Consider the following 25,644-nt stretch of genomic DNA (forward strand, 5'->3'; position numbering starts at 1 on the left):
TTATTATCATCATTTATTCAGTGTCATTTACATATTTGAATGGACTATTTAAACAATCATCTATCAACTGTATTTAAATCATACTCATGAAATTTGAAGGTTATGAAATATGTCAACGCACCAGAGCACAGCGCAACTTACAGCTCTTAGAGCAAAACCATTCAGCTGTGAGAGCTGAACAACTTGCAGCTATCAGAGCTGACTAATATATAGTTGCTGTAACTACAACATAGACCGTAGAGTGCGTATAGTTACTGGAGCTGTAGAATACAGCTCGCCGAACAGAATTTTTTTTTCCGTGTACGGTATTTATTACAAGTAGTTCGAGAGCATCGGCAACGTTATCCAGACTGTTTGAAAAAAAATCTTCAATAATAATAATTTAGATCAGATTTATGAATAAGTTTTTTCGCAATAATTTATAAGTACAAGTAAAATAAATAAATTTCTTTTCTTAACAAAACCAATCGTCACTAAATTTATACCTCATGTAAGTATTTTAAATGACTGAAAGAAAATTTATTGCCCTTAGATCAAACAAAAAGGAAACAAACTATGATTTTAAGGTAGTTCCTCCGCGACAGTCCAGTCGAAAAGTTTTTGATTTAGTACTAACGTTCAGCATATCAGCAGTACTATGACTGTAGGATATGTTTTTTAACGTGACTGTACTTCTTCCACTACTATATCCCCTATACGTATACACACATACTATAAAATTCAATTCTGTATGGAAATGTCGCAACGTCGCGTTATTGTTATTGTTATTTCTCCTAACCACTGAGCTTACTTATAGTTTATACGCACAGTCAAACGTAAACAACTCGCTATTTTTATTCGAATAAATAAATAATTATGGGTGATCGTATTCGTCATAAAGGAAGATTTATTAAAAAAAAAGTTCTCGATAAAAAATTAAAAATTAAAAATGCTCTACAAGAAAAAAGAAAAGGCAACGATGATACCAGTGAATCTAACCTATGCGAAGGCATTCGTTTGGTGGATTTAAAATTTTTAGGCAAAAAATTAAAATGTGTACAATGTTATGAAGTACTTTGCCTGGAAAATATTGTACATGAACAGCATTTAGGGTTGAAATCAATCATAAAAGTCAAGTGCACAAAATGTGAGACAATATCAGTAGTTCCAACGAGTAAAAGTCATAGCGTGGCTGGTAGTCAATCCAAACATTCTGACGTCAATACAGGCGTAATTCTTGGTAAGTTCAATAATTATTCAATCTATATAATATTTGATAAAAAAAAAAAAAATAGATCACTTGAATTCACTTAAAAACAAAAATAATTAAATGTATATATGCAGAAGTTCCAACCCTAGTAAAAATATATTTATTACAGGTGCTGTACATGCTGGCTATGGCTGCTCTGGATTGAACAAAATATTGGCATGTGCCAATATTCCGACAATATCGCCACAATTATTTAAACGATATGAAAGGGAAGTTGGTCCTGCAATCGAAGAAGCTGCTAAGGAGAGTTGTAAACGAGCTGCTAAGGAAGAGCGACTGCTTGTTAATGAAAATATTGATAAGCTGTGTGAATTATTGTAATTAACGAAACTAAAATTTTCGTAGTCTATAACTTTTTTCAATTGTATATAATTTTTTGGACGTCAATATTGTCTACACTTGCATAATGATCTATATTCAGTCTTGAGTAGATGGAAAATGCTAATTGTATATATTTTAAAAAATAATTTTTGTTCTTATACATTCTAAATAAGATTGATTGATTTTAAATACTCCGTCAAACTTCACATGACTTATTGTTTTATTGCTAATACATACTAGCATTGTTTATTCTAATTTTTATTTTGTTTGAATAAATAAATGCTGATGAAATTTAAAAATTATAATTTACTATATTGATTTTTTACCATCCTATTCTTATCTCCTTTTTCTTTTATTAGGCCACTAGAGATTGTTCAAGAAATTTATCCTCATCGTAGAAAATTAATCTTTGCAACTGATGATCCTGATGAAAACAACAACACTACATATGATACAGCTATAGGAGAGGTTGTTAATATAATTGTCTCCTATGACATGGGATGGAGTAAAAGAGGTAATGGAAAGAGCTACGACAGTCTCAATGGTTATGGAACTATAATAGGATTTTTGAGTGGAAAAATTCTCGACTACGCAGAACGGATAAGGAAATGCAAATTTTGTGACTCGGGTAGGAAGAAAGATGACCATGATTGCCGAAAAAACTTCCAAGGTAGTGCCAAGGCAATGGAAGCATCTGCAGGAGCAGAGTTGATTAACAACAGCAGTATTCTTAAAGAAGCAAACCTTGAAGCACGTGTATTAATTGGCGATGAAGACAGTTGCACAATCGCGGCCGTTCGTCGAGGAAACCCAAAAACTATCTTCAAACTTGCAGATCAAAATCATTTAAAAAAAAATTTTAGCCGAGATTTATGGAAGCTGACGAGTTTTAAGGAAATTAAAAAAAGAAGTATTGACCACATAAAAAAATGTTTTGGTTATGCATTGGCTCAAAATATGGGTGATGCTCAAAATTTAGCTAAAACAATACGTAATATACCTGATCACTTGTACGATAACCATGAAAACTGTGGATCGTGGTGTAGCCGCAGAAGTGGATCGAAGGAACAAACTATTTTGCTCACAAATCTCTCATTATTTGATAAACTATCAGCGTTATGTGAGAAATACGCCGCTAATGCAAATAAATTTTCAATTCCTGCTTCCAGCCAAGCTAATGAATCATTTAATAATATAATGGCTCATAAGTCACCAAAAAATATTTGCTACAGTAGAAGTGAATCATCTAGCTATCGTCTTGCAAGTTCTGTGTGCACAAAAAATGATGGTGACTCCTGTATCGTAGAAATTAGGCAAAAACTGCAGTTGTCACCAGGGCGACACACTTTGTTTTATACAAAGCAATTGGATGCTAAGCGACAGAAACGTGCATTAGATGCTAAACTACCGGCTGCGAAGAAACGTCGAATAATTAAAACTCAAGAGCGTGAGGAATTGAGAAAGAATAATGAAAATTCAGAAGGTGTTCAATATAAATCTAACTGCGGTTTGTCACAAGACTGTGAAGATTTAGAAGCATTTGATGAATCACTGATTAACGGTCCAAATATTCAAATATCGGCAGAGACATGTAACTTAGTTTTCTTTGATTTAGAAACGTCAGGCTTCCGTAAGAGTGACGAAATTCTTCAAATTGCTGCATCTTGTGAAGGACGTAAATTTAGTGTCTACATTAATCCTACTAATATCATTGATGATAAAGCTTCTGCTCATACAGGACTGAAGAATATTAACGGCCATTTATACTTTCACGGTAAAAAAGTTGAATCGTTGCCTCTAAAAAAGGCTCTCCGGAGTTTTTTATTATTTTTAAAAATATCACCCAAGCCATGTCTACTTGTTGCACATAATGTAACTTTCGACAAGTCACATTTACTACGTTCAATTTTAAAATGTTCTATGGTATCAGATTTCAGTCAAATCGCAGGATTCTCTGATAGCTTGCCTTTATTTAAGAAAAATTTTACATCTAATAAAACTCCCGGTGAATTTAAACTGTCAGAATTAGCTAAAAAGCATTTGAATGTTAACTCGGACGAGAAATTTCATGAAGCCTTATACGATGTCGAAATTTTAGAAGAACTGGTTTCGTTGACGGATAACAAGTATTTATTTGAAAGCTCTAAATCTTATAGAGAGTGTTTGATTCATATAAATAAGCTCAAGAAAACTGCATCTGGAATGGACTGTTTATCTCCATTAAAAGGAGTATTATCTGGACATATAATCAGAAAAATGGCGTCTCAAGCCATTAAATACCAAGATTTAATTAATCAATATGAAAATGGTGGAATTGAAGAGTTAATTAAATTTTGTAAAGAACCAGGAAGTGATAATAAACCAAAAATTACTAAAGATAAACGAGTTATAGATAAGCTCTGTAATTTTTTTACGGAAAAAGTGTGATATATATTCTGATAAATATATATAATAATAAGAAAAATAATATATTAATAAGAAAAATATATATATTCATAAGAAATAATAAGAAAAAGTTTTTATCATAAAATATTGCAATAAATAAAAATTTATTGTCATAAAAGTTTCGTTTTTAAATGTTGATTATATATCATATTGTTCAATATATTTTGTATTTATTGTTATAATTAATAATAAATCACAAGATTGCTCTATAAGATTTATTCTCTCATTTTAATAATTATCAATAATTGTTATGATTTATTAAATAAAAGCTGAGAAGTGTTATCCTTAACAATATTAAATTGGTTTAAATTTCGCGCTATTTCTATCTGCTCCGACATTTTATTTGTGACAACGTTGCCACATCGTTTCCATGCCATTAGTCTCTATATCCCCTCCATAGAAAATTATCGCTGAAACGAGTTGTTTATTTTAATTTTTTATCAAAACTGGGAGGTAAATAATTCTTAGTTTTTTTTTTATATCATCTAAATATAGTATTCTAACAAATAATAGTTTTTCATCGAGATGGTGAAAGTCATTCATTGGTAAATTTAAATAAATTGATCAGTTTCCCACGCTTCCCCCATGCTACATGTACAATTAATGTTATTTTTAATTGCGAATATCTCATATATGATGAGGTAAATCGTCTTCAAATTTGAACAGCATGTGTATTATACATCTACTAGCTTATAAGCTGAGTTTTGTGAAATTCTTAAAACATTGCTTTCATAACCGTACTACCTTAAGGCTCACTGACGCTAAAAATTTTCTTAACGAGTATCACTGGCCTCACTATACCAAAAAACTATTGACAAACTTATTTTTCCTTAAGACTAAGTTCAAGATAAACACAAATTTTCTGATAAATTTTTTTAATCAAACCATGAAATTCGCTGTAATGCATTAAAAACGGTAAAATTTGCGATAACTTGGATTTTGACCTCGAATAACTTTTGAACTATTAGTTTCCGCAACAAATCATAAGAGACCTTTTTTGTAGAGCGTTCAATTTTCTACAAGATTAAGTGATGGTTTTTTTTTTATGACACACGATAGGCTAGCAACAAAAATCAGAAGGTGCAAAAAAAATTTTTCCCATGTTATTCTTATGGGAAATAGAAAAGCGCGATGCGGACAACTTTAATATTAATATTAAGGGCTCAAATTTTAACTGGCACTTTTCTACGCCAAAAGGAAACTTTTAAGCCTGTTTGCGAGAAAAAAAAAATTTTTGTTTTTTTTTTAATCACCCTAATATATATATATAAATATAGATTAGGAACTGGGCGCTGAAGCAAAACACAGACCTAAACTAAATCTACATCAAGATGAGTGACACACAAAGAGTCTTCACATCAGATGAGATTTAAAAGATAGCACCCGGGAACCGTGGAAAGCGGGAAACATTTCAAACCAGGTAAACGAAATGATCCAAAGCAATCCCAAAAACCGAAAGTGTCTATCAAACATACTGCACTAAGAACGCAGAAAGTTCCATCACCAATCCATAAGTCCGAATCAACATCTAGTCAGAGGAATGAATTAATCATATCCGAAGCTATATTCGGAGTTGATGTTTCGGTGATAGAGATAGAAACAAGCCAAAGTTTCTCGACTAACTTTCGAAAACTTATAGATATTGCCGCTGAGATGTACGATGGATATTGTGCTGACAATAAGCAACTCGAAAGAGTTGTGGTCAGAGAAGAAGTATCCTACTACTCAACAGTTATGCTCTATTTAGGGTTGATTGAAGTCAAAAGTAAATAAGGCTTGGAAGCATTAAAAGGGGGGACGAGAAAAAGACCTGTAAAGTGACCACAGAACATGAATTCAATGTGTCGCAACCCTTAAGTGCACATCTATCAGAAAATAGGAACACACAATAAATAAAACAGAATCTCTGGTCATCGTTCTAATATTAAATGCCATGTCACAGACAGATGCGCTTTAGCAGATCATTCCTTGACCCTGGGTCACAATTTCGACTTCAACAACTCTATAACCCTAGCTACAGAACCGAATTGGTATAAACGTATCATCAAAGAAATGATCCATATCTTTAAGAACAAAAGTAACTCTGTTAACAAACGTACAGATATTGAACATCTTAGCCACCTATACTCTAACATTCTCTAGTTTACATTATCGTGTTTTCAAATCATTGGCGCCCCTCACTCTGATTGGTCACTGCCTTTGTACTCCGTGACTTTCGAACATAGATCAAGTTCACACGTGATCAACATAGATTTACGGATCGATTCCCGCTAACCTTCACTTCCATCCGAAATGCTGTACAACTAACAACACCTAAGCATGTACTGGTCGTCATTTTTTGTGAGTAATCTTTTCAAAATTAATTGATCTTTTCCCAATTCCATTTCCTAAATTATAATAAGCATTTTCTGACATATTTGTATTGCTCATCAACCAATTTTTTCCTCTGATTAACCTATTTTCAAAATTTTGACACTTAACCTAAAACTGTCATTCTGACAGTTTCTTGAAACTGTTTTAATTTTCACCTAATTTTGTACAACAACAAATATTGTTTTTAAACATATTCTTTGCTTCCAATTCAGATCTGTTATGCTGAAGCATCCTATTTTTGTTAATTATTATAGAATTTATTCCTGAGGATGGTCGGCAGGGCCCGGCCGAAACGTCGACTCTTTTTATATTCACGTCCTTCAAAGTATTAAATTCTTCTTCTTCCTGACCGGAATTTCGACGAACTCTCATCTTCAATCTACCTCCTGGTCACAAACTTCTTTCCTATATATAAATATATATATATATTATACATATACCTTTAACAACGTAAACATCAGCTGTACTTGTTTTACCCGACATGTTGTGTTCACACACGTCTCGTAATCGGATCCAGTATGTGAGGTACGTGTGTAAACACAGTAGTAGGAGAAGGTCGGCGTTGCCGAACGGCGCCGACGCCGGGCGTCCCCGTTTCTCTTCATTCATAAACCGAACTCCAAGCAAGTAAGTGAGTGACTAAGCGAGTGACTTTCTCGGCTGAACGCGTCGGAGTTGTGTCTTCGTGACGTCATTGCCGTATCGCCCCGGGGGTTGTCCACCACCCCCGGAAGTCGGTCGCACCGAGGTTCGGATGTGTTGTTCGGTGGGCTTTTATTCGACGTTATTAATAATTGGCCTTCTTTTCTACGGTGGAAAGGGGCTGATGTCAAAGGTAAAGAGTGTGCTTTTCTACTCAGTTCAATGCAAGGTTAAGGGGGTGTTCTGGTCGATTTCAAAGTTGACGTGTATCTCTCCAAATATCCAAGTCCATGTATTATAAACGCGAAAAAGGGCTTAACAGCCTTATTGTACACACAATTCTGAATAAAAACACTCCAATACACTTTCATTTGACGCAGAAATAAAGACATGGAATGAAATCTACGAATTTACTATCGCGGCTTCGTAGAGTCCTGCCATTTATTATCGCGTATAGAATGGGGCTGTTGAGTCTTTTTCAACGTTTGAGACACCTGGACTTCAATATTTGAAGATATATACGTCAACGTTCAAATAGATCAGGGTATTCTTTTAGGAATTTGGCGAGCGTACGATTGCAGCACTGAGAGAAATGGTTTGGTTATCGGTACTAAAATATTTTAGTTTACGTGTTTTAGTCAAGGCGACCTATTATTGCAGTAACGCCTACTAAAAAATAGTTCTCCGTACTATTCAAAGATGGTAAGATCAACAACATGGATTTATTTGTGAAATATTACTATAAGTATAGTAGCATTAACTGTATATTTTAGTCAGTCAGTTACTAAAACGTTATAGTTATGGACAAAGTCTTCACTAGTTACCTTAACAGTACTTAGAGTTGAACATACCAAATCATTTGGTATTTGTCAACATGCAGAATGTTCACTCGTACGATACGCGCTATAGTTGACTCTACTTGTTTTTTTCGTTGCTACGAACGAGCCAATGGTTGATAGTACCGAGTCACGTGGTTACCCGTACTATACGTTACGTTGACTCGTACGTTGCACGCGACAGTTGAGTCTAGTCGTTTTTTTCGTTGCTACGAACGAGCCAATGGTTGAAAGTACCGAGTCACGTGGTTACCCGTACTATACGTTACGTTGACTCGTACGTTGCACGCGACAGTTGAGTCTAGTCGTTTTTTTCGTTGCTACGAACGAGCCAATGGTTGAAAGTACCGAGTCACGTGGTTACCCGTACTATACGTTACGTTGACTCGTACGTTGCACGCGACAGTTGAGTCTAGTCGTTTTTTTCGTTGCTACGAACGAGCCAATGGTTGAAAGTACCGAGTCACGTGGTTACCCGTACTATACGTTACGTTGACTCGTACGTTGCACGCGACAGTTGAGTCTAGTCGTTTTTTTCGTTGCTACGAACGAGCCAATGGTTGAAAGTACCGAGTCACGTGGTTACCCGTACTATACGTTATGTTGACTCGTACGTTGCACGCGACAGTTGAGTCTAGTCGTTTTTTTCGTTGCTACGAACGAGCCAATGGTTGAAAGTACCGAGTCACGTGGTTACCCGTACTATACGTTATGTTGACTCGTACGTTGCACGCGACAGTTGAGTCTAGTCGTTTTTTTCGTTGCTACGAACGAGCCAATGGTTGAAAGTACCGAGTCACGTGGTTACCCGTACTATACGTTATGTTGACTCGTACGTTGCACGCGACAGTTGAGATAATTGAGTTAACCGTACTATCAACACGTGCCTGAACGAGGGTGCTGCATGGATTCCATTTAATCCTTTCAGATTCACATAAAATCTACTGAACGGATTTAGATGAAATTTGGTTGAGGAGGGTTTCTTGGGTGGCTGATTACGAACCTGAACTCAAAATTCGAAAATTCAAAATGGCGGATCCAATATGGTGGAGCGAAATCCAAAAAGTCATTTGATTTCAATAAAACTTGGTACCCGAGGGTTTTCGAGGCTGCTGATCACGAATCTGAACACGAAATTACAAAATTCGAAATAGTGGGTTCAATATGGCAATATCAAGTGAATTTTGGGCTTATGATCCACCATATTGGATCCGTCACTTTGAATTTTATAATTTTGAGTTTAGATTCGTAATCAGCGACCCAAAAAACCCACATATACCAAACTTCATTTCAGTCCGTTCGGTAGATTTGATGTGGAAATCCACGCTCTTCCAGGCACGTGTTAGAGTTGAGATGAAAATTTGAAAAAATCAGGGAATTATTTTTGAATTATTTAGAGCCAATTTGGGGGGCGGCTGAAAAATGACCTTTTTAAGGGCCACCCTAATATATATATATGTATAATTTTACACCCGCTGGGTGCACAAAAATGAATAATTACCAATAAAAATACCCAGTCAATAAAATTTACGAAAGAAAGTCTTTGCATAAGTAAAATACAAAATATAGAAAAAATTGTTTTTACTTCCGGGTAAAGCCGAAAATGATCGTCTCTGAACGAAGAATTTTGAAGATTTTTATCGAGAAAATAAAATTTCCCTTCTTGTTCAGATGTTTGATAATTAATCAAAAAAAAAATCTGGAATAATTCACGAGTGCTATTTAGCACAAGTGTGACGCAGATAGCTTCTACTGGAATGCAAAATCGTGAGTAGAAGCAAGACAACTATACTGCTTCGCACCACGCTCACCAGGCCGCTGGTCGAATATTGCCTTATATGGTAATAATTCCGTCTTAGATGTAAGAATATCTATGATTGGTTTCGTGAATTACAGTCCACCAATCACATATTTAGTCGTTAGGTCACATGATTTCATGTGTGCTGAAACGATGCCGTAAATCGCGCCAACCGCGCTGCGGCATCGCGGGGTCGCGGGGTAGCGCATCCTCCGCAGCTCTGAGCTCCCGTTCGTCAGTGTTTGCGGGTCGTACAGGGTCGCGGATCGGCCGATCTGTGATTTCATCAATTTTTCTTTAACCCATAGTCATTTTGCTTTCCTTCTTCGTCCTCTATTTCCTTGTCTACTCCTACTCTTGCTTGTTCCGGTGTTTCAAGTGCATTGTTCCAAGTGTTTTTATTCAACGTGTCTTGTATTCCTGATGATGGCGGAATCTGATGATCGACTGCAATGGGTGGAAAATCAACTATCGTCATGGGGACTGGGCGAATATAATCAGATTTTTCAAGGTACGTACAACATTTATTTTATTTGAGGAAACCTCCGGGCGTATTTCATTCCTTCTCTCTTTGTACCTTGTTCATTCTTCTCCTCTAACGTAGGTGAGCTTGCATTGCTACCGCTCGAACCCCCGAGATAGCTTGTCTCACATTCTGCTTGTCGACCGCGTGGGTCGCATAATATCGTTTCTCGGATTTTCGTGTGGCTTCTCTAGATTAGCTTTACTAACCAATCCGACGAGCCTATATCTAATTTTACGTCCCTAACTTTTATTGCCGAATTTTCATTAAAGTCTAGTTTGCTAATTTTTTGTCCGGACCTCCTTTCGCCACGCCGAAAAGACGATAGCATCACCCGTTTCTCTCTGATTTTCGCTCAGTCATTTTCCCGTACTGCCTTACATCGTACATTTTTCATCTCTAATTTTTGTAACCCATGTACTCAGTTCGCCCGATTCACGTCTAGCTGCGTATGATTGTGTACATTCGCATATTACGAAGTGTTGCGTCATAGCGTCGATCCTGGCCATCTTGGCCACTTTGCCAGTATTGTCCATAGTATTGTCTCGTGCCGCGTGCAAAGAGCCGCCATCTTAACCGCGTCCCATTTGAATTTCGTGCACAGCCAACTTCACGCGATTCAGCGCGGCCGCGTGCGGGCATAGATTTTACGCGATGGATCGGCCGCGAACAACGCATACATTGAGTCACGTCACGCGTCGGCCAGCAACCCCCTCCCCTAATAGTTATAGTATATGCTTAGCTTCAAGAGCGGTAATTACGTCGCATTGCTGTGCATTTCTTTTCTCCGTGCCGATTAGCCTAGTTTTTCGGTACTTGGCGTATAGCCAATAACTAGTGGTGAAAAAAAAAATTAGCCCAGTTATTTTACCTGTATCATCCGCGTTATTATTCCTTTATTGCTTACTTGGTTCACGTTCCCTTTCACTGAGCTGTCAAGTTTCCCTTTGCCTCTTTGACGAAAACGAAGAAATGTGGCCGAATTCTTTCATCACTCTACCAAATAAACTTGTAAAAGTTTCAAAAAATGTTCAGGTTAAAAGTCTATTGTATTTACCTTTGAACGCGATAAGAAAAATCCCACTATAAAGTATCTGACAGTTTACAAAAAACTTCTATTTAATTATATCTCAAATAGAGTTTTTAAATGTAATAAAATCAAATAGTATAAAAAAAAATTTACGAAGAAACAAATAGTTCGCCTAATGATTTATTTTGAATCGTGTTTTAAGTACATTTATAAAATACAGTGCCCATAGTGTGCGTGCAGATAGGTTTTTGTTCTGTAAATGTTATTAGTTTGCCAATTTTTGTTTATAAATTATAGATGAAGGCATTGATAAGGAAACTCTACTGACAATGCCGCCTGACGTGGTGAAAGAATTAATTCCTAAAGTCGGACCGAGATGTAAATTTTTAAGGAATCGAAACGAACTTCTTCAAAAGGATAATATTGTTATTGTGAGATTTTTTTCGATTATATATAATTAAAATTAATGATATGTAATCGCTCGTCTATTCCATGAGGCTTGAACTATGAAAAATTGTTATCTTCATTATAATTGAATTCGTGAGCAAACATTCAACGGTCGTCAGTTCATTCAATAACAAAACTTTGATAATTTCTAGAATCTTGCATCGTCATCGTCTATTGACAGCAATACTGACGATTTGGATAGACCCAATTCACCGAGCCTGTATACCTCAAATACTATTACTTTGACCAACACAGCAGAGCAAGGTTTATCAGTACCCTCGGAAAAATCGACACACACACAAAAGCCTGGCGATGTAATTATACTCTATCTACGTACAGTTTTATAGCCTGATTGATAAACAAAGTAAAAGAATTGTAGTTTCATTGCCTGATTGTTTCATTGATTGTGTGCAACATAAAATACGGTGTTCAATACTGATCCAAGCTTGATTTTATCGCATTGATATTCTTCAATTCATTACCACATGTATTTATTTTATGCGCATTACTTTGCATAGTAGTTTAACTATCTTCCAAACCCATCCTCTCACAGATATTCTTTATATTTTGTTCTAGCAATTAAAGAAGCTATTGGCTCAAAGCGCAGTTGGACAAGCCATTTTAAGCACTAAGCGAATGGAAGAAAGTGATAGACAGAAACTGTGTGGTATCATAATAGAAAACGCTTTAGCAACAGATTTAAAGTACGTAAAGCTTTACTGGCTGATCAGTAGTTAAAAATATTTACATCGAACTTTCTCTGCATTATCATTGCATACATTAGCATAGTCTCCATAAAAGATATTTTGTAATTCTAATCAACTTGGTCCTTAAGATCTGGTCCACATAATGACTACTCCTAAGAATAAGACTGTAGCTTGTGAGGCTTGTTAAATACACCTTAACTTGCGAGTTCTATAGTCCGATTATAAAGCTCGCTACACTGGAACTATAGAGCTTGTGAGTTAGATTGTTATTAACAAGGCGCACCCGTTATGATCTTACTTATCGGAGTACCTAATTGTAAGAGTGGTATTGGAAATGTGAAAAATGTTTGATGTACTTGTGCCACATCTTTAATTTTCATCTCAATTCAACAACATGCCTGTAATTGTACGTTAAGACTATTTCCAATTCAAATGATGCTGGTTTTTGTGATACAATCCTCTTCAAGGTCCAACATAGTATACATCAATGGACTTGTACATGTTGTGTTATAATATTGTGACTTTTTTCCAGAATTCGGACAGAAACGTTAGATTTTTGGGCTGGCGAGATTCACGGTTACTGGGACTGTGAAAGTAAAGCTACATATTTTGTACCATATCAATCTGTAGGCAGACGTTCTGCAACCGGAAAACTCTGGAGCAAGTACACAAATACCAAAAAGTATCTAAAACACCACATTTTACCAGCAAATAAAAAAATATCACCAGATGAAACTAGTGATGATGACAAGAAAAATTTGCTGCAATTGAGGACAATTTCTCCAGATGACCTTGAGTCAGCAAGGACTCTCTGGGGAAAAACATACGGTTTAAGAGATAAGAGCCAGCCAATTGATACTTACTACCAGGAGTATCCAATTCTCTCGACGCCGATTGGATCTTCGCTGGTAAGTAACAATACTTCATTTTCATGTTGAGTTGTTATGTTATGCCACACCCTTGATAAATATATTTGATATTTCGATAAGAAACTAGATCTCAAGTTTCATAGTTCTCGAACATTAGATAAATGATCCTAACGATATTTGAAAAACAGTTTTCACAAGACTTACTTTAGTAAATTTATATCACATTTTATTTTTCTGCTTTTTGCACTCAACCAACGCAAAGAAATATAATTTGAAGATAGCTTTCCTAAGTTATTTTGTTTCTTGTGTTCTAAGTTGCAACTGGACTTTGAATTGTCCAACGTATGTGCTGATACAGAGAGTTTCCTAAAAAAATGGCCCGACATAGCAGCAACTGTGGTAGAAATTGCGAAGCAAAAGAAGTTACTGTCGTTCGATCAAGAAGGTTTGTTCGTGTGCATGTGCACAATAAATTCTTCATGATTTATTAGTTGTATACAAACACAAGCATTTCATGCATAACATAACGTTCCATAGCGGCTAAACGGTCTGGAAACTCGTTCTTTATCTTTGCAATTTAAAATACTGTAATTATTAACTACGAAAGTCAATCATTCACAAATTATGAAACTAAAATTCGTTTCACTCTGAATGTATACATATTGATTTATTTGGTCAAGTCCAACTGAAATTGCCATGGAATTTTATTAATACTCAATTACTCTTGTTAGCAATTCAATTTATGTTATGCAAATATTCTCGTCTTTTGGTGTTCATGATATTTTAATTTGGAAATTCAAAGGAAGACACTAGTTAAAAAGTCGATTTTGGTAAAATGAAGTGATAGTATACAAAGCCAGGTTTTCAGAGGCATGCTTAGTTATGTAGATTATAGTAGTAAGTGGCATTGATTTTCAACCTCCTGCGATACAAATTGGGGCGCAAGCAATCTAATAATTATTAGATCGCAAGGCTTCGAAGCGGTTCTCTAAAAGGCCGCTTGATATTTTAACTATCGGTTATCAAATCATCAATTTGAACTCTGATATGAAGAATTGAGTATATTGTATTTAGGTATTTTAGGCAATTAGGTATTGCATGTATCATTGAGGCTGCACATCTGCGGACTTTGTACCATTTTACAATCACTGTTTCAGATAATATTCCAGTTGAAGTTTTGGGATTATTGAAATTGCCTTACCTATTCAGACCTTCCTTGGTAAAAACAAGAACTTCTAAAAAATGGAAACCGTCATCTCAGGAGCAGGCTGATGGATTTATATGCAACATTACTGTAAGTGTTCTATTTCACAAATTCAACATTCTTATTTTTCTCTCTACCGAGCGAACAGAGTATACACTTCATTTGTGAAATCTTATAAAATATTTTCAAATCCGAAGAACCCTTCATAGTGAAATAAACTGTCCCCTTTTCGAGTGATATTTGGCGATATTCACATGATATATTTCGGATTTTTTTTCCGTATTGTCTTTTGATTTCCTACGGTAACCACTTCTTACATATTCTTTACAATTTTTAAAGTGAATTCCATGACTCTTTGGTCCCGATCAGATGTCTCTTCACATCGCAACCATTTGAAAATCAGCTGGGTCAATTTTACCCATTGCGATTATCCCAAGATTCTGTAGAAGGGTGACTACGAAAGGTTGAATCTTAAAAGCAAAATCACTGAAAATATAAGACTGAGTTTGATTAACTCTTCAGGTCAAACATAATTCGTACTGCAAATTTGTTCCACTGTACTGTGTTTGGAAAATATTAATTTTCAGCAAATTTAAATTCAAATTTATAATAAACACTTTAAGAAAAGATAACTGAAAACTTTTATTTTTAGGTAATGGCAGATTTGGAAACTATGCTGGTCAAACGCAAAGAAAAACTTCGCTCATATGGATTGACTTGTCAACCTTTGATCATAACCGTTGGAGACCCAACATCTTTTTCTGCAATTTACGTCATCGTTAATGAAGTTAAGTACGCTGCGAGTAATTTAATCGGCGCAGTTGATATGTGTTTCAAGGTACACTATGCTCTAAATGCAAAGTACTCCCCAGAATCTGAGACAGTTTGGGTTTTCTTGCAAAAATTTTTTTACGGCATCAAAGGATGCAAGCACTTTGTTACTGTTGAAGTTGTCTGGTCAGATATCCTGATACATCAGAAGTCGAACGTAGAAGACAGCAGCGCTGATGAATGATTCTATAATTTTCTTAACTGTCGACAGTACTTTACCTCGGTACATCAATTCGTACTAACTCATCCAGTTCAACTTCTTTCGCGATAGAAGTAGATTGGAGTAAACTTTATTACTCATCTCGTCCAAAACAGCGCATTAGTGCTAATTCAAGTTGTTATAGTGGGAGCTACGGAGCTTCAAAAGAGAAGTCTTCGTAGATACATAAATTGTAATAACAACAAACAGTCTGACCTGGAGGGAGAGACTCACCCGTCTGGTGATATCTCTGTGCCCATAATTTGATTTCGGCCTACAATTCAAAAATTTTGAGGTTTTCAGGTTTTCCTAACTACGGTTCAAAACTTGAATTACTTGTTTTTCTTTAATATGCAAATGACTATGGGTTGATGTTAAATTTATGTTCTTTGTCTATATTTCTGTGCCTTTCTCTATTGTTCTTTGTTTTCCCTATCATTGGCTGTACATTATCACTGATATTGTCCAGTTCAACGTGCGTATTCATCAGAAGTCGAACTAACAAGAGTGCGCCCATATATAAGTTGAAAGTTTTCTTAGTTGTAGACAGTGCTTTACCTCGGTACATCAATTCGTACTAACTCATCCAGTTCAACTTCTTTCGCGATAGAAGTAGATTGGAGTAAACTTTATTACTCAACTCGTCCAAAACAGCGCATTAGTGCTAATTCAAGTTGTTATAGTGGGAGCTACGGAGCTTCAAAAGAGAAGTCTTCGTAGATACATAAATTGTAATAACAACAAACAGTCTGACCTGGAGGGAGAGACTCACCCGTCTGGTGATATCTCTGTGCCCATAATTTGATTTCGGCCTACAATTCAAAAATTTTGAGGTTTTCAGGTTTTCCTAACTACGGTTCAAAACTTGAATTACTTTTTTTTCTTTAATATGCAAATGACTATGGGTTGATGTTAAATTTATGTTCTTTGTCTATATTTCTGTGCCTTTCTCTATTGTTCTTTGTTTTCCCTATCATTGGCTGTACATTATCACTGATATTGTCCAGTTCAACGTGCGTATTCATCAGAAGTCGAACTAACAAGAGTGCGCCCATATATAAGTTGAAAGTTTTCTTAGTTGTAGACAGTGCTTTACCTCGGTACATCAATTCGTACTAACTCATCCAGTTCAACTTCTTTCGCGATAGAAGTAGATTGGAGTAAACTTTATTACTCATCTCGTCCAAGACAGCGCATTGGTGCTAATTCAAGTTGTTATAGTGGGAGCTACGGAGCTTCAAAAGAGAAGTCTTCGTAGATACATAAATTGTAATAACAACAAACAGTCTGACCTGGAGGGAGAGACTCACCCGTCTGGTGATATCTCTGTGCCCATAATTTGATTTCGGCCTACAATTCAAAAATTTTGAGGTTTTCAGGTTTTCCTAACTACGGTTCAAAACTTGAATTACTTTTTTAACACGCAATTGATTATATTTGTAGTTGACATATGTTTGAAGATTCACTATGTATTAAATTTATAATACACTCTGCAGACTCCGAAACAGTATGCAGTAGATTTGTTTTCTTGATACGTCTCATTCAACGGTTTATTCAAAATCTCTTTGGTGGTACTATATTGGTACTTGAAGACTTGATTTTAGTTTTGACTGCTTAGGACATTTTATTGTCAATCAGCAATTAACGCTATTTGTCCTTTTTCTCTGTTCAGTACTTTTGAAACTGTTCGAATCGATTTGAATAAAAGTCATCTGAACGATTCCTTAATTGTCAACAGTGCTTCACTTCGATACAACAATTGACGCATTATTTCAAAAATGTTACTGCAGTGTACATTGTGTTTCGAACATATTGAAATAAAGCGCTTAATAACGCATATGAAGTATGTGCATAATAAGCGTGGAATCATCAAAGTTTATAAGTGTACCAATGTTTCATGCAATAGATCCTTTGATAATCAAAGATCGTTTCGTAGACATATTTTGACTCATGATTCAGCTATACAAAGTGTTGAACAGTTGATTGTTGATGAGAAGATTGAACTGCAGCTGGATATTAATTCTACATCTAACAATAGTCAAGTTACGACCAAAGGTGACATAGGTCCAGACTTTCCTTCAAAAGATAAATTAATGCGAAGCACGTTAGCTATTGTTTCCAAATTCTATTCTGACTCTAGAATTTCGCGTGTTCAAACTCAGCGTATCATTGATTCGATTCGAGAATTTATTAATAATCAATATTTCAATACACTTGCAGAGTTCATTTTAAATTCCATACCAGTCCAAGAAACAAAAGATATTGTGTCTGCAGCAATTGAAAATATTCAACAAGTTTTCTCACTCGTTGATACAGAGTACAAACGGTTTAAACAATTTCGACATTATGGAATTTTCATAGCACCAAAAAAGACTTTGCTGGGTTATATGGAAATCAAAAATAAAGCTGGTGTATTGGAAAATAAAAAAATATTTTCCCAGTACATACCTCTAAGTAATACCTTGAGATTGTTTTTAGAACTGCCAGATTGTTTTGAAACTATTTATTCATATTACTCTGAATTAAAAAAAAATGATGGTATTATCTTCAATGTCGTTCAAACTGAGTTTTGGAAAGAACGATCATCGCAATCAAATAATCTCACATTTCCATTGATCTTATATCAAGATGACTTTGAAACAGGTAATCCATTAGGTTCGCATAGTGGAGTTCATAAAATTTGTGCACTTTATTCTACTTTGCCCTGTATACCGCCAGAATTTAGATCTCAAGTCGAGAAAATATTTTTGGTACAGCTATGTCATTCGGATGACGTGAAATTTTTTGGTCAAGATGTAGTTTATAGAGAAGTGATTACAGAACTCAATTTGCTTGCATCCAAAGGGATAGAAATCCACGTCAAAGATAAAACAATCACAGTTTGTTTTCAGTTGATATTAATAACAGGGGACAATTTGGGTCTGAATAGTATGCTAGGTTACGTAGAAAGTTTTAGTGCGACTTATTTCTGTAGAATGTGCAAAGTTAGTAAAGGTGTGTCAATGTCATTATGTGTTGAAGACAAGTCAATACTGAGGACAAAGGATAATTATGAGGCTGATGTGGCAAAAAACAATGTGGCTCTGACAGGTATTAAAACGAGGTGCATCTGGAATTCTGTTTTGAATTACCATTGTGCTGCGTGCTGGTCGGTAGATGCTATGCATGATGAATTAGAAGGTAGTTGTAAATATGAAACGGCGTCAACTTTGCATTACTTTATATTGGTCAAGAAGTATTTTACTTTGGAAGAATTAAATTTTAGAATCAAATATTTCAAATTTCCTTCGACAGCAAATGTACCTCCTTTAATTACTCTTGAGAACTTGAAGGTAAAACAGTTGAGAATGTCAGCATCTGAGATGAAGTGTTTTATCATGCACCTTGGATTACTCATTGGTGATTTGATTCCTCAAGAAAATAATCCACATTGGGAATTACATAAACTGCTCCGGCAAATTGTTTCCATAAGCCTACAAACGTTCATTTCTTCTGAATATATTGACTTGCTCACTTCGCTAATTGAAGAACACCATTTACTGTATCTGTCATTGTTTGGTAATACATTGAAACCGAAGCACCACTTCATGCTTCATTACCCAACGGTTATGCAAAGAATTGGTCCATTACGTCACATTTGGTCGATGCGCGGCGAAGCCAAACATCAGATACTGAAACAAATTGCTAGTATGTCAGCTAGTCGAGTAAATATATGTCGAACCATAGCTATCAAAAGTCAGCTGCAGTTCGGTAATATGCTGTTGTTAGGAAACCCATTCGCTGTTAATATTACGTACAGACCATTAAAAACACATTTACCTATCTCTACCAATTTAACGAAATATGTATCTGAGAATCTTATCTCATACACCCAAGTGAAATCGGCAAGTTTAGCTAGTTTTATGCTCAAGTCTGGAATCATTCTTGAAATTGATTTCGACATATTTCCTATATTTGGGCTGATTGAACACGTCTTTTGTAAATCAGGAGCGTTGGCAAAGCCGAGTAGAGACGACTTTGCAATCATTGTAAAGGTTTTTCACGTTGTTTGCCAGAACGATCATAAGCAATCCTACGAAGTATATGAAACTCTAACGCATGAATTTATAAAAATAGATTCGACGAAATTTCTGAAACCGACGCTCATGGTAACTGGATCTAATCGCGAATTGTACGTACCTTTTCATTAAAACAAATTTGCAAAAGGTGATTCGTCCAACTGTTTTTTTATGAACATACACATACATAAATTATATCATATTTGCCAATGTACGACATCTTTTGATTTATCCTCATCGAAAAATCTGGTAATATTTAGTTGTTGTTGTATCCGGTATGTGTGTCATATCTAATACAAGTCTTAAACTTGAGTTACCTGCAAAGTTTATATGTATATAACCTTTCATAATATATATTTAATATAACATAAGCTATAATCTCTGTCTTTCCTATACATGTATTCTTTATATTACTCCGTAAGCCCATGTTCCTATTTTGTGATTCGTTTCTACTAGATATACCTACTTATTAAGCATTGGTCATGTCTGAGAAACTGAGCCTAACCCTGAAATTTGACTTACAAAAGTTAGACATGTTAAGGTTCAACTAATTTGCATCCTTCAGAAATACTGTTATACATATATATATATATAGGTATATAGCATCCAGGACTTTCTGTGCAAATATGAATGTGTACTTGAAAGTACAAATAAATATGTTTATAAACTGTATATCTAGTAACAGATTTTTATGCCCTGCCTTATTCCATGAAGGAAAGCTGTTCTGCAATCTGACTACTTCATCAAACCATACAGTTTGATCGAATATGCTACACGCGTACAATGTACAAGTGGCGACAGTAATTAGAACCGTGTGTTGGCCATACTATAGTGCGGTCAAATGAACAGCTGGTAGAAGAGCTATATGTAATAATCTGCATTTTTAATTTGTCATCACCCCTAGTGCAAATGTCCCGTGGAATCCATCTGATTCGTTCCTATTTTCGATGGGATTATATAGGAATCCGGCAAATTCACAGGATTTGGAACGAATTCGGATGAATTATGTGGATTTACTACAGAAATTTTCAACAGGGACAACGTAAATTCTCTGCACCCGTAATCATTTCAAAAAGTCACACGAACCATTATGTCCATACAGGTACAACTATTCAGAAATGTTGAATTCACTATGAAAAAAATATCCTTAATTATTTTACAATTTTAGATGAACCATTATGTCCACGCAGATACAACCATTAAAAAAAATTTGAATTTACTATAAAAAAAAAGTTGAGCACACTACGTGTAGCTTTTATACCACAGCGATTGTCATAGTTGGTTTAACTTTCAAATCTGTACACGTAATCGTGTCACGAAATCAGCTGAACGATTATGTCCACGCAGATGCAATTTTTCAAAAAAGTTGAATTGACTGTAAAAAAAAAATCAAATATACTGTGTGTAGCTTTTATACCAACCCACTTATAGTAGTTGCTATAATTATTTCAAATAGTTGTTGCGAACATTCTTGCTGTATGAAGACATCACATAACATATGGCGAAAGTAACTATCCTGCGGAATTAACGCGCCAATTCAAAATAGTTCGTACTACTAATCACGATACTACAGGTAATTATTATAATATCTGAAACAATTATACACTATCGTAAACGCAACCATACGATGCAGTTCCAAAAATTACAAAATGTTGTTGTAGAAGCGTTTTTTTAAATTTGAGTGTACTATTAAATGATGATAATACTGACATTAGACTGGAGTAACGGTAACTTGACGAAGTCGTTGAATTTACTTTATCATGTATTTGGTAACACGAATTTGAGCGGTTGGCACAGCAATCGTTAAAAGTCAGTGCAACTGTTTGGTCTAATGCGAGCAACTATATACCCTAATGGTCAAATCCGCACGATACTGTCATGAGAGCAATAAAAAATGGTCATACGTGCTAATCTGTCCATTTGTTCATGTCGCACAACAATGGTACGTTTAACTTTATTTTTTTAGTTGCCAAGGTTATAGTACTCCTTACTATCTCGAAATAGTTGAGCAAATAGTAATATGAACTAGAGATTTTAGTTGCATTAACTCTTCTTTAGTGAGGTTACGTATACTATAATTCGGTTTAAGTCCGTTTAATTACTACTTTTTATAGTAGAAAAATAGTTGACACAACTATAAATTTCTCTCAGTGAGGTCACGCAATTTTTCGTAAGGTTTACCGTCGATCAAGCTAATTAACCCGTTTGATTTAAAATAAAAATATTAGCCAAAAATGCCTTTATTTGAGTAAAGAAACACTTTTTGGATCATTTTAAGATGTTTTCGACATGTTACAGAAATTGAGTTGCTTTTCTCAAAATTTTCTTTCTTCTCGCAGTGCGAAAGTAATTCTACGAAACAAATAGCGTTGACCGATTCGTCGGAAAATTTTACCCGTACCTCACATACTTTACAATTATTTAATATGCGGTATATCTCAAGAAAATCGTCAAAAACGAAAATCAAGATTCTACGCTAGAGTGTACAAAAAAGCGAATGCATCGACGTTGAAAGGAAGAATCGCTCGTAGAGCTTTTGAATTTTCATTTGACATTACGGACACTATATCTTGTTTAGACTGTATACCTGATATAACACTCGATATGTATAATGCATATACATATATGTACACACAGCTTCATTATAACTTGGTGAGGAATTTAATTGGGATGTAAATTATTAGGTCTACAACTTTGCTCCCGCCGTTTTCCAAAAGATGGTGCTAGTAGTCAGTAATAGTTCAAATAAATAAATCACAGTTGTTTTCCATCAGTTTTGACATCTATAAATATAACCTTACATCGATATTAGTTAATTTTTGTTTGCGTCATATAGTTACACTTAATTAAATGTCAACTTATAAACCGAATTCACGTCATTTGCGGGAGATTTTACCTTATCATTTCAACGTGAAAAAATCGGCGGCTGAGGCTCATCGGGTTATTTCAAGTACTTATGGTGATGATACTATGAGTGAAAGAACGTGTCGCGAGTGGTTCCAGCGCTTTAAAAGCGGTGATTTTGTTGTTGAAGATCGGCATAGCGGTGGCAGAGAAAAAACTTTTGAAGATGATGAACTGGAGGCTTTACTTAATGAAGACTCGTGCCAAACTCAAGAACAGCTAGCAAAATCATTGGGAGTAACTCAGCAAGCAGTATCAAAACGCCTGGAACAGCTGGGGATGATCCAAAAACAAGGAAAGTAATTCTGCAACACGACAATGCTCGACCTCACGTGGCGAAAGTAGTCAAGACGTACCTCGAAACACTGAAGTGGGAAATTCTACCTCACCCGCCATACTCTCCAGATGTTGCTCCATCTGATTACCATTTATTTAGGTCGATGGCACACGACCTGGCGGGCCAGTACTTCGATTCTTTTGAAAAAGTGAAAGAATGGATCGATTCTTGGATCTTATCAAAGGATGAAGAATTTTTTCGATGCGGGATTCGTTTGTTGCCTGAAAGATGGGCCAAAGTAGTCGAAAGTGACGGACAATACTTTGAAACATAAATAAGATACCATTTTTTTTTATATAATTTTTAAAATTAAAAAAAAAACGGCGGGAGCAAAGTTGTAGACCTAATATGATTTTATCTGTCCACCCGGGAAAGGCAGGGAGAGGCAGGGAGCTTTCGGGAACTGCGGTCTTCGTAATATTCCGTGGGAGCTTGCAGGCGGGCTTCGCCTTTCCTTCTTTTTTCACTTTTTGCACCGTCGCGGCGTCGTCGCGATTAATACAATAAATTTTTCCACAGGCTAAGTGAAATCATTTTTTCGCGTGCCCGAACTTTTATCACCGCAGTGCCCCGGGTTGACCGGCCGAAGTTATTTTATCCAAGTGAACTCGACGCCTCGAAGTTGCGTGGCGTTGTTCCTAGATGAGAAATTATGCATTCTTGCCATGCAACATTATCGAGAATCGTGAGTGATCGGCGCGTTTGGCGTACGAAGTATACCTAGGCCGGTCTTTTCGAAATTTTCTTCGCAATGGATACGCCGTTTGCAAACATAACCGACGCCTCAACGGCACGGTAAAACCCACCAAACGTTGATTTTCCTTGATCTAAGATACGAGTTGACTTTACGATAAGGGATGTCGCCTCCCCGTTATGAGAGCAACGTATTTCGCATACAGAGAGAGGTATTTTCCGGAACTATGTCTGAGCATGGTGTACATTGTGTGATATGTATATATATATATATTGAAACGTGGCAGTTCGGTTAGGCCTGCCCGTTACAAGAGACTCCCTGAACCCTGGGCGAGATCCCGGAATAAGGGTCTAGAAAATCGAGTCGCGGAATAATATCAGAGAGCGCCAGAACTGGAGTCACGCACCCGAGCTTCGACAGGGACGAAATAGAGTATTGCGACCAAGATATTTCAGGTTTTTGTTTTTTTTTATTTTTTTTTTCGAGTGCACCGGCTACCCTCCAGTGACCAACTCCGACACCGAACATCTTTCGAGGCAAGGCGAAACCACGACGATCTCGCGGAAAGGACACCGAGGCTGCGGAGGGGGAGGCAACGCACATCCCTGCAGCGAGGGAATCCAAGGCGGACGCGATTCCCGCTGGCGGCCGGCGCGCCGCAGCCTCCCCGCTCGCCCCGCTTACGCCCAACCAAGGCAACCGCGAGGCACCAGCTAGCGACGAGGGAGCACCACCCCGCCCAACCCCAGGACTACGTAGAGCTGCGCGGGAGACGACATCGCGATCTAGCCTTAAGTTCTGCGCCGCGTAGAGACGACAGGTGCGCGGCAAGTTGCGCAATCCCCTAAATCGATGACCGATCGATTGTTGCGCATTCTTAGGGTGATGACGTCACGAAAAATTAGCGCGACGAGATCGGCGTTGCGACCATCCGAGATCACTCTAGTTCTGGCGAGGAAACGAGGCAGTCGTTTTTTTTTCCTTTTGCGTTAGAGTTGCGGTTGCTTGGTGCCCGTTGAGAGATTTTTTTTGTTCGTTGCGAGGAAGACGATGAGCCGTCACGAGGGAGTTGGCAGTTTTGTGCAGTGGATGTGGAGCGGTAAGCGTTGTCAACATTCTCGCGATCGAATTTCGAGGGTAATTGAGTAAAGGCTGATCCGATAAAGGATAGCCGTTTTGTAGTTGGCGTGTCGAAAAGTACTCGAAATTCGTTTGCCGATTCTTTTGCTTGGTGACCGTAGCCTGAGTTACGCGAAAGGGAGTAGCGTTAATTACGGGGGATCCATGAAATCGAGTCGAGCCACGGGTTGAGCCGAGACGTTATTGTCTCGAGTTTGAGTGTGACCGAAGTCCGTTACACGGGGTCATTTCACTTCGTCCGGTACATCCTCCATTCTCGTGTAGGTCGCGAGCACTCACGGGGAGCATTCGAATCCGCAACGGCGTCCCGCCGTCGCCGAGGAAGTGAAGCTCGGGTGCGTGCTGATAAGAGTATGCGTTTTTAGAGGAGGATCGCGGGTGTCGCGACGAGCCTCGCATCAATTTAGTTATTTAATATTAATTTTTTTTTTCTTCTTCTTTTTTGTTTGCATCATCAGTTAGTATTAAGTTGGCGATCAGCGCCATTTTGTAAAGGACGTTCGCGGGCAGCGCATCGAGTCCGATTTTGTTTTTGGTTTTTTATGAAGTAGGGTATTGTTAAGACGGCGACTAGCGCACGTAGGCCGTAGAGGTCTCCTAGATTTATTCACCTTTTTTTTGTTATTATTTTTTTTTATTTTTATTTTACTTGGAGTATTTCTACCTTTCTTATTTAGTTTAGATAAAAGTAACATTGTATTTGAAATCGCGAAGGACGACTTGCGTGGTCGTATTATCATTCTTTTTATTTTTTTTTATTATTTTTATTTCTTTTTGTTTTTGTATTATCGCTGATGAAAAATATACCATTGGAATTTTATGGTAATTTAGCCACATCACGCGTTGGCGTACCTGTGTTGCAATTCTCTCGACCCAAAATTTACCCCTCCCCTCTCCGCGGTACTGAGCTACCGAGCATATAGTCGCGGTGTGTCGTATTATCGATTTCGAGGCGTGTTGATCACGCCAGGCGCCCAACAAACTTCGCGATATTGTTTCAGGCTCAGGATACCTCGCGGACGCCAAATTATTGTGCA

At 36.7% G+C, this 25,644-nt stretch overlaps 1 protein-coding gene across 1 annotated transcript; it reads left to right on the forward strand.

Annotated features, from left to right (window-relative positions):
- Positions 1 to 17,843: 17,843 nt before the first annotated feature.
- On the forward strand, positions 17,844 to 19,664 carry LOC124301549 (uncharacterized). Its single transcript, XM_046756736.1, has one exon. The coding sequence runs from the start codon at positions 17,862 to 17,864 to the stop codon at positions 19,662 to 19,664; it is 1,803 nt and encodes a 600-aa protein (XP_046612692.1). The 5' UTR covers positions 17,844 to 17,861.
- The last annotated feature ends 5,980 nt before the right edge of the window (positions 19,665 to 25,644 follow it).

The sequence above is a fragment of the Neodiprion virginianus genome, chromosome 3, assembly GCF_021901495.1.
Source record: "Neodiprion virginianus isolate iyNeoVirg1 chromosome 3, iyNeoVirg1.1, whole genome shotgun sequence".
NCBI classification, from domain to species: domain Eukaryota; kingdom Metazoa; phylum Arthropoda; class Insecta; order Hymenoptera; family Diprionidae; genus Neodiprion; species Neodiprion virginianus.